Below are 10,627 nucleotides of genomic sequence, written 5' to 3' on the forward strand. Positions count from 1 at the left end.
TTCGGCCATCTATGAAACGATGGCTACGACGAGCTGCAAGCTACGGGGTTAGGGGAAAAGATTCATGGCCTCACAGTGAGCACGAAGGACTTGACGGCGAATTCGGGGAGGTCCGGACGGCGACGAATTTGACGACGGCGATCTTCACTTGGCATTTCTTTGCCAATTGGTATCGGTTCTTGAAAGTCTTGAGCATGCATATTAACTTCATGTAGTCTCTTTGGCATGCTTTCTTTCTGTCTTTGACCCAATATATAGGGGAAACTCCACCAAGTCTCAAATTGGATGAGATGTGCATGAAATTCATTTTCATATCTATATGCACATATTTATGTGGAGTTTGTCCTATGTATTGTTGGTTCTCTAACTCTTTGGTCCCAATGAGTTTGGGTACCATTTTGTTTGTGTTGTTGTTCTAGGAACAATTGGAGATACATTGGATGCTCGGCTCACTCACAAGGAAGGTGGTGTCACCATGTGCTTATTGGAGTCAAGCTAGGATGTTCAATGAACTACTATCTAATACCTTCAATTGGTATCTTCTGCATCCTTCCAATGCTATCTCCGTAACAAGTATCTATTCATGATTTCCTCTCTTGCATTCAACCTTGTGTAGGTTGCATCTTGGCATGATATTCATTTCATATCTTGTGATACTTGTTTCCTTTCTCAAAGCATCCCAATGATGATCTCTTGTTGCTAGTTGTGATGTCTTTGATGGATGTGTGGTTGGACTTCATTTATATACAATAAGACCATATCTAGCCAAGCGTTATGCTTTCAAGCAAATATCTTATTGGTATATTTATGACTTCCTTGTGGATATCTTGTTCTTTCCTTTTTGTAACTATTTCGTGTGTACATCCTTCTTTGTGGATTGATACCATCATGATCTTCATCTACCTAGAATCTTATACACTTGAGACAAGTTGCATATCTAGTTGATATCCCTTTCTTTCACGTCCACTGTTTCTTTCTCATGTTTTTTCTTTGGTGGCTCCATGAAAGTGTGTGCCTTGAGTGCGGGTCATATCTCGTTGCATCTTGATGCACTCTTGTGTGGTGAATCTCATTTTCCTCATGCTTGTCTTGATGAGGCTTTTTGCCATCTTAATTGGTATCCCTCGTCTTGATGAGGCTTTTGCTTTCTATCTTCACCATGGGTTGTCACAAGCTTGGTTGTTATTTCGCTTTTTAGTAAGCGTGTGTATCCTTTTGCTTGTTGTGTGTGTGTGTGGGAAGGACATGTCTTGCACCTTGTATCTCATTTATCCTAGACTATGTTGATGCTTAATGCTCATCCTTATATTAGTCTTCTCAAGTGCTTTGCCATGACTCACACACATCTTGTTGGTTGAGCCTATTCTTAAGTTTTCTCTTTTACATGTTGCTCAACCATGTGTTTGTTGCAAGTGCTAGGCTTTGTTTCCTATATGCTCACTTGCACTTGTTGTAACTTCCTATTGATTTTGGGGGAGCTATGATCCTATTTTGTGCACTTTGTATCCAAATACAAAAATTCTTATGTGTGCACAAATCATGGGGAGCTTCTATAGTTTCTTTAGAACACTCCTTTTCTCATCTCGTAATATCCTTTATTCATGTGGCTCATAGGATCTTTGGTCTAGTTGGTTCTATTGATATCCTTTGATTGCTTGCTTCAATTGGTATCTTTTGATTGCTTGATTGCTTGTGTCTCTCTTTGTTATGTCTTTGTGGCATATCATTCTTTAGCAATCTTTGTACCTCAATATAGTTTGTGTTCCTCCAAGTATTTGCCTTTGGATATGTGTATTGCATTCCACTCTCTTGTTGAGAAATACACAATTTATGGAGGACCACAATTTATATTGGCCTTCTAAGCTTTTCACCCATTTTGGCAATCGATGCCAATGGGGGAGAAGTTTTAGAGAGTTTTGTGGAGAAGTTAAGAGAGTTATTTCTTCTTGCTTTGGTTTTTGTCGCCTTAGCATTTGCATCTCATATGCATGCATTATTGGTTGTTGCATTGCATGGTGATGCATAATTCCTTATATAAACTCTCTTGAAAGTGATTGTCATCAATTACCAAAATGGGGGATATTGAAAGGACATGCGGTGCCCCCATGTGTGGTTTTGGTAATTGATGACATTCTCTATGGACTAATGGTTGCATTGAGTTATATTTGAAGGATTTATCCATAGGAATTTCTTGAAGTCCATGTGTTGGTTTCAAGGAGTTTATGTGTTGAGCAAGGTGCTATTAAGGAATTATCCAAAGATTGGTCATGTGAGAGTTGAGCTTATTACAAGCATGTCTTGAAGAAGAAGAAGAAGAAGAAGAAGAAGAAGAAGAAGAAGAAGAAGAAGAAGAAGAAGAAGAAGAAGAAGAAGAAGAAGAAGAAGAAGAAGAAGAAGAAGAAGAAGAAGAAGAAGAAGAAGAAGAAGAAGAAGAAGAAGAAGAAGAAGAAGAAGAAGAAGAAGAAGAAGAAGAAGAAGAAGAAGAAGAAGAAGAAGAAGAAGAAGAAGAAGAAGAAGAAGAAGAAGAAGAAGAAGAAGAAGAAGAAGAAGAAGAAGAAGAAGAAGAAGAAGAAGAAGAAGAAGAAGAAGAAGAAGAAGAAGAAGAAGAAGAAGAAGAAGAAGATTATGTGATCATTCATGCTAACCTTCAAGGCAACATTCAAAGGTTCAAGGTTGATCAAGACTAAGTCAAGAGTGAATCAAGTTGATCAACTCACAAAGCATAGAAGATGTACCGAGAGGGATCAAGTGATCCCATGGTATGGTAAGCATTGTCCATTACGCTCTGTGTACTAACCTATGATCTACGTGTGAGTTCTATGTGGGGTTAGGTTTGTTTCCATGGGTTTGCATCAAGAGGAAGATCTCATACAACCCATGGAGGATGACATCAAGTGGTGATCGTCATCAAGTTTGCGGTGTGCAAGTTCAAGTGGAGCATCACGAAGAGATCATCCTTGAAGCTTGCCGCCCATTGTGGTGTCAATGGACTTGTGAAGGTGTGCCGAAGAGTGACTCACCCATAGTAGAGTATGGGGGAGCAATCAACTAGCCTTCATCGAGCCAACACAATCAAGAAAGGTGGTCCAACTTGAGGGAGTCAAGATCGTCATCATCTAGCTCAAGTGGACTTTGTGCAAGGCAAAGGTTTGCCCTTGATAGGTTATCTATTTTATCGGTCTCATGATGGTAGTTTGGAGACCAGGTTATAGGATCGATTGCCATACTATCAAGGGGGCTCTCAAGTAAGTAGCTTGATCATATCGTTTGTAGAGAGCTCAAACCATTGCATGCTTGCATCATCTTTCTTGGTTCTTGTTTGGTTTTATCCTTGTGATATTTGTAGCTTATGGTCATCTTGTTGACAAGCTCGAGTTCATCGAAAATGGAGTTCACATGCTTCTTCTATTGCGTTTTCGGTGTTGGAGGTTTTACCGGTCTTATTCGATGAAGGGTTCTCACCATTTTCTTATGGACCTTTTCTAATTTGCTTCTTGTTGTTATTTCTATCAAGACTGTGTTAGCCCTTGTAGTTAGCCTTTCAACAAACTTGGTTTCGTTGAATTCGGAGTCCATTTGCAGAAATTGTGTCAGTTTTGGTGTCCTTAAAAAGGCTGCATCGCTCATGGGAGCGGTACTACTGCTTGGAGGGTATGTAATTTTTACTACCGCTCTTGCGAGGGTACTGCCGCTTGGAGCAGTACTACCGTGGCTACTTCCGTGGCTACTTCCGCTCCGGACCAAAAACTCGTCTTAAGTCCAGCAGTGGTAGGCACGGATGTATTTTTTTAGTATCGCTCGCAAGCAGTAGTACCGCTGCCCTTAGCGGTAGTACCGCTACCCCTACCGGTAGTACCGTGAGGACAAGCGCTAGTACCCCTCCGGCGGTTCTGCCAGCCTTTTGCCTCCTCGATGGTGTTTTTCAAAGGGTTTCCACCGCCCTAGCGGTAGTACCACTCCCATGAGCGGTAGTACCCCTCTGTGCGGGCTGTGAGCATAACGGTTGGATTTTTCCCCACCTATAAAAGGGGGTATTCTTCCCCAATGAACCTTATCCTTGGAGCTCTTGTTCTTCCCCCATTGTTGACCTTCTTTGAGCTTGCTATCTCTCAATCCCTGCATGGATTTTTACTAGTTTTGGGGGAGGGGAGAGAGAGGAGATCTAGATCCACATTTCCACCAATCACTTTCTCCTCTATGTGAGGGGTACCCCTTGGATCTAGATCTTGAAGTTCTTGGTGTTCTCCTTCTTGTTCTTCCTCTCATTTATCTCCCTAGCATTAGTTGCTTTGGTGGGATTTGAGAGAGAAGGACTTGGGCACTCAGTGTGCCCTTGCCATTACATTTGGTGCATCGGTTTGAGTTCTCCACGGTGATACGTGGAAGTTACAAGTTGAGAAGCTTATTACTCTTGGGTTCTTGGTACCCTTGAGCTTGTCCCCCTTGGGTGCTTGGGCGCCCTAGACGGTTGGTGGTGTTCGGAGCTCAATCATTGTGGTGTAAAGCTCCATGCAAGCGTCGGGGTCTCCAATTAGGTTGTGGAGATCACCCTGAGCAATTTGACGGGTTCCGGTGACTGCCCCCAAGGGTTGCCAAAGTGTACGGGTTCGGTGCCCGGCCCCAAGGGTTGCCATTTGTACGGGTTCGGTGACCGCCCTCAAGGGTCCCTTAGTGGAATCACGACATCTTGCATTGTGCGAGGGCGTGAGGAGATTACGGTGGCCCTAGTGGCTTCTTGGGGAGCATTGTGCCTCCACACCGCTCCAAACGGAGATTAGCATCCGCAAGGGTGTGAACTTCGGGATACATCGTCGTCTCCTTGTGCCTCGGTTATCTCTTACCCGAGCCCTTTACTTATGCACTTTACTTTGTTATAGCCATATTGTTTCTTGTCATATATCTTGCTATCACTTAGTTATTTATCTTGCTGAGTATAAGTTATTGGTGCACATAGGTGAGCCTAGTTGGAGTTGTAGGTTTTGTGCTTGACAAATTAATCGCTAGGTTTATTCCACATTTGTTCAAGCCTACCGTAATTATTTTAAAGCGCCTATTCACCCCCCCCCTCTAGGTGACATCCATGATCTTTCACATTCCTTCTCTAGTACTAAAGTGAAACCTTACCCGCTCGCCTTGGATAGAAAGGTGTCACTCCATCAAGATGCAGAGTCACTCACCTGAGAGATTGTCCATGCGGGTGAAGGGTCGTCATCGGTGGAAGGTGGCGGCACGAAACTCCTCCTCCCTTATTGATTTTGAGGTATCCACCCCTCTCCCCTGCCGTCTCTCTCCCACCGATCTTGGGCTCTAGCGTCCTTTGGATCGTCGGTGCCGTGCTAGGAGGGCCTTGGTGGAGTTGTCCTAAGGACTGGAGGAAACTCTGGCTTGTTCGTCCCGCCCAATGGCGGTGACACTCAAAGGAGCCGCTTTCTCCCTTGGGGGCACTGCTGAGATCCACCACCCCTCTCCCGAGTGAAAATCTACATTATGCTTGGATGGGGCTATGGCGGCACAAGGTGTGGCCTGCCCTCACTAGAGGCGTCACCTAGGGTGTCATGGGTGCTCGGGTGAGCGGAGAGGCGGGTGTTGGGTCTCGGTAGCATGGGGCTCGGAACATGCAGAATTGTTGTGAGTTGCGGAGGTTGGCGTTCTTTAGGTTGATGTTCTCTAGTGGCGACTCGCGTTCCTTGGTTCCAGTGGTGCGGCATCCTCGAACGTGGCGGAAGGGGATAGGGTTAGCTAAAGGCATTAAAGAAAGCCCTTGTGGAAGTCGCCCCATAATTAAACTTCTTAATTTATTTTTTAGTCATATTGCTATGTTAAGGACATCTCCAAAGCGGACCCTCAAACCGTCCGGACACGGAAGCCATCCAAAGCGGGCATGTGTCGGTCCCCGGAGCGGTTCGGAAATACTTTTTTCAGCAAACATGAGACAAAGTGGGCGGGGGGGCTTTGTGGGAGTCCAGACAGCAGACACGTAGGACTCCAACACCCCCGACCCACCCAAAACCCCATCCGGACCCCCGAATCCATCCTTCCATTTTCTATTCTCACCTTTCCTCTCTTGTCTTCGCCGCCGCTCCGCCAACCCGACCGCCACACCGCACCCCTGCCGGAACTCGATCAGGGCGTCACCTCCAGCGGCACACCCCAGCTCCACGCCGCTTCTCCTCCGCCGCCGTTCAACACGTCTCCTCGGACCGCCGCTCTGATACCATCCACTCCTACGATGCTCACCATGCCCGGCAACTGTTCGATGAATTGACTGAGCTAATTTTTTGTCCATTCTTCTTTGAAGCAATCAATTCAGATATGGAGAACATCTACGAGCACTATATTGAGTCGTATGATGGGGTGGACTACACGGATGAGACGACGATGATGTAGGCCGTGTTTGCAGACGCGCAACCGGTCACGCGGGCATTTGACACTGATGGATGACTACTTTGCCCCCGATGCCCTCTTCGCCGACAATTTTTGCCAACGATTTCAGATGCGCAAAGAATGTCTTCGATCGTCTGTACCATGGCGTCCGGTCCTTTGATGACTACTTCAACTTGAAAAAGGATGACGTGGGAAGGATTGGGTTCTCTGGTTATCAGAAATGCACGGCCGCACTGCAGATGCTTGCATATGGCACGGCCGCTGATTCGTGGGACGACTACTTGCGGAGATGGCATGGTCAGGTTTGCAACTGCCATTGTCGACGTGTTTGGACCGCGGCACCTAAGAGAACCAACTATGGCAGACACCGAGAGGCTCTTAGCAATCTCGGAAACATGATCGTGGAGGATGAGGGTGAGGATGTTGCCGCATGTATTGAATTGAAAATATAGGTGATCCCATCGAACTTCCCGACCAAAATCCGATCACATTTGAAGAGTTTGTTCAAATGCATCAACAAATTCAGCATCGAGCAACTCACAAGCAACTGGAGATCTGATCTGTGGGCGGTCAAGGGGGACAACAATGTTGGACTGTAACATTTGAACTTTTTTAATTAGAACTACCGTTGCATTTGAAGATTTCAGCTATTTTAGACTATATATGCGGCTATTTGAATGTGCGGACTTTAAAGAAAACAAATTGGGGGTCGGATGTATGTGGGCAGCGTTGGATGGGCCGCCTCCGGCATCAGTGTCCGTGGAGTGACCCCCCCTGTCTGTGGACGGATGCCGGAGCAAATTTGCGGGTCATCGTTGGGATGCCCTAATGTAGCAATAAGTATTTTTCTTTGGTTTTCTTTAACAAAGCGTCAAGAATTATCTTTAGTATAATTATTAGATTGCAAAATGATTGCTAGACTAGCCGTTTCTGCAGTGTATCTGTCCTTCGGAAACTTTTTGCTCTGCTGAAATGTTTACACATTACGCAATCATGAGTCTTCTGTATGTGCTGAGTATCTTTTTCGGAATAATTCGTGAAGTCTAAGCCCCTGTTCAAAACAAGTCTTGGCTGAATGCACTGCTAAAATAGAATTGTGATTCACTCATTCTAGAGCTATAGATGCTTTGTTTTTTATTCTTGCTGGGTCATATACTCATATGTAGGCATATATTGTACTCCTTAAACAAATATAAGATCGTTTAGATCACTACTTTAGTGACCTAAATGATCTTATATTAGTTTACAGAGGGAGTAGCTTTCTGAATGCTAACACAGCCTGCAACGTTTCCGCTACTAAATGGGACTTCCTACTCTCAAAAGGTACCAGAATACTCAATCTGGAAGTGAGAAATATGCTGCTGAAGAAAGCAACCAACAACTCCCAGGTGAGAATGATATCATAACAGATATATAACCAGGGAAAATCAACTATAGGCACTTTCAACATATTTTGTTCCTACAAGCCAGAAGCACTGTTTAATTTCTCTGAAGTTTCAGAAACACCAAACAGATAGCGTCGTCTCCTAGTGTTCCAAATGTGAAGTGGCAAAGAAGCGCGCATAACCTGCACTTTTCCGGAACTGGGTGACTATTCTAGAGGAAACCCTACACACTGTATTGTATGAACTGTTCAGTGATAAGAAGGTAAACTGCTAATCCTCGTCAGGCCATCACTCTGCTGTTAAATTGTGGAGGCGTTGACAGTACTGTCCAGGGGAAGAATTCATTCTTGTCTGATCCTATCCTTCTCTTCTATTCAGCATCAAGATCTGGAAACAGCAGTCGGTCATGTCCTGGAGCAGAGTGATAGAGGTCAGAGGTCAGAAACAGTAAGCAAGATAACCGAAGTCATATGCTCAGGACGTGGTGCAAAGAAGAACACTGATACATTATCATATAACACTATTTTTCTCAAAACCACAGCACAATGGGCGCTCATAGAATGGGATATGTGTGAAGATAACATAAGTAGAAGTCTATTTCGGAAACAGCTTGGCATTTAAGATTGTCTAAGTAGAACATCAGCATATAGTATGAATGAAAGGAACATCAGATTTTACATTGATAATATAATGGGATTCTGCAAGTTCATATTTTCTCAGGGTACAGGAACAAAACTGGGTGTCATTTCATACGTGAGTGTTCTCAGCCCGTCGATTGCTTGTATCAGCATAAAGTATAAGCTACTCAGCATTTTATTTACGTCTGTTTATGTACACTGGCTAGCTAGATACCTTTGACTATCAGCACACGTTAAACTACTACAAGTCCAGTAGGCAGCAGCTAAACTGAATATTTGCTGTCACTGAGAGCACATGCTTTGGACCGAACACAACACATATCAAAGTATCAGAAGGGATGATTGAACATGGGAAAACAGTGCCTCTTTTGGTTCATAGGATAGGATTATCGTAGGAATAGGAATTTTATAGGAAATGAGATGACATGTATCTCAAATCCTATGAGTAGGAATAGTAAACGAGATGTCATTTGGTTGACACCAAAGGAATTTTTCCATTGAGTCTAGGCTCATTTTTATTTTCCTATGAAATGTGGAGGATAGGAATCAATCCTATGTAGGAATAGGAATCCATTCCTATGAACCAAAGGGCTCTAAAGGAAAAAATCCTATAAGAATTCTATCCTCTAAAATTCCTATGAAATTCCTCCAAACCAAAGGAGAGTACTTATGTAGCATCAAGTTAATACAGGAATTAGTGCACAACATTATGCAAACACATTATAAATCCCACGAATTTTCGCATCAAGCGTTTGAAATATCACATGCTACCTACATACCAAACTCAAGATACCAGATGAACAATTGGATTCTTGATCCTAATTTACAAGTTTCTTCCTAATTTCTTCAGTTACATGGACTTGTCATGTGACTAGTCACTAGTGTGGCGTTTGTATCTGAAGAGAAAATGCATAGTTCCATCTTCCAACAGCAGAGCAGACGTGCAGAGTACTACTAAAATGGGAGTGCAGTTCTCACCTGGTGTGCCAACTCTGAACACCACGATGTCAACGGGGTCGTCTCTATGGGGCAGGTTGGTGAGCAGAACGGTGGGCTGCGCAAGGTTGCCTGCCTGAATGCAGAGGGTGATGTCCTGGAAGTTGAGGCCGTCGCCCAACCGCTGCGCCAGTTCATTGCCCAGCCCCATCAGACTCCTGCCATGGAGCGTGAGAGCTTCCCTGCCCTGCTCATCCGTGCTCCCGTTATCATCTGCCACGACGCAATTGACTTGCACAGTCTCTTCAGAGCCTTGGTGCCATGGCTGCTCATGGAAATTGCAGAAAAGCGCTTAGGCGACACAAATCAAGGCATAGATGAGATGACACAACATGATCAGTCCTCTAATGAACCAATTCAAAATATTAACACCTGAATCATGAAGGGAACTACTTCAGCACCAATTATCCAGATTGAAGCATTTACAGGGAAATGAAAATAATCCGATATTTCACAATGCCAACTACTACAGCAGTAGCTATCATCAGAGGATCCAATTATCATCAGACTAATAATTCAGCAGGGATCGTCCTCTGAAGTACCCAATACGCAACATGAATTGAAAGCTTATGGTGCAAGACCTGTGCTGCAGTAATCAGCAATAACTACTGGGTTATTCAAGCAAGAATTGACCGCACATCCACATGCATTGTTCTATTTGAGCAACCAACCCCAAAATTTCGCTATAGAACTGGTGTAGACAGCTTAGCAGCACTTGTTGCAGCATTGTCAGAAATAATCCATAGCCTAAGGCTTAAGCACTCCAATTTATTCAGGACCACCCAGAATTGTGCAAGGGAGAAGGGTGCGGGTGAACAAGATCTTACAATATCGGGGCCTCCTGGTCGCAGCTGGTACGGTGGCCTCTCCACCCTCATGGGGATGACCTGAACCTCCCACTCCATCATCGAGGTGACGCGGGAGCGGTTGATGGCCTCGACGGTGACGCGCCTGTGCCACCGGCGGTACCGACCGTTGGCCCGGAGCGCGCTGAGCCTGGCCGACGTGCCATGGAGCAGCACGACGCTGCCGTTCTTCCCCGGGGTGGTCCACCACATGACGTGGGAGTCCTCCGGCTCGTCGAAGCGGCCGTAGGCGCCGCGGAGCAGGACGAAGTAGTTGGTGTCGGTCTCCAGGACCTGCGCGACCCACGCCGTGTTGACCATCTCGCGGCGGCGGTCGATGGAGACGCCCCGCCCCGTCTCGTCGGCGCAGAGGGAACCG

General features: G+C 45.1%; 1 protein-coding gene across 1 annotated transcript; it reads right to left on the reverse strand.

The window, feature by feature from the left end:
- Positions 1-7,779: 7,779 nt before the first annotated feature.
- Positions 7,780-10,621, reverse strand: LOC125529764 (the record flags this gene model as incomplete). The annotated part of the gene is given in 3 exon segments (XM_048694183.1): positions 7,780-8,180; positions 9,386-9,668; positions 10,231-10,621. Coding segments are annotated over 3 exon segments (715 nt in total), but the record flags the coding sequence as incomplete, so codon positions are not given.
- Positions 10,622-10,627: the final 6 nt, after the last annotated feature.

Source organism: Triticum urartu, unplaced genomic scaffold (genome assembly GCF_003073215.2).
Source record: "Triticum urartu cultivar G1812 unplaced genomic scaffold, Tu2.1 TuUngrouped_contig_5825, whole genome shotgun sequence".
NCBI classification, from domain to species: Eukaryota; Viridiplantae; Streptophyta; class Magnoliopsida; order Poales; family Poaceae; genus Triticum; species Triticum urartu.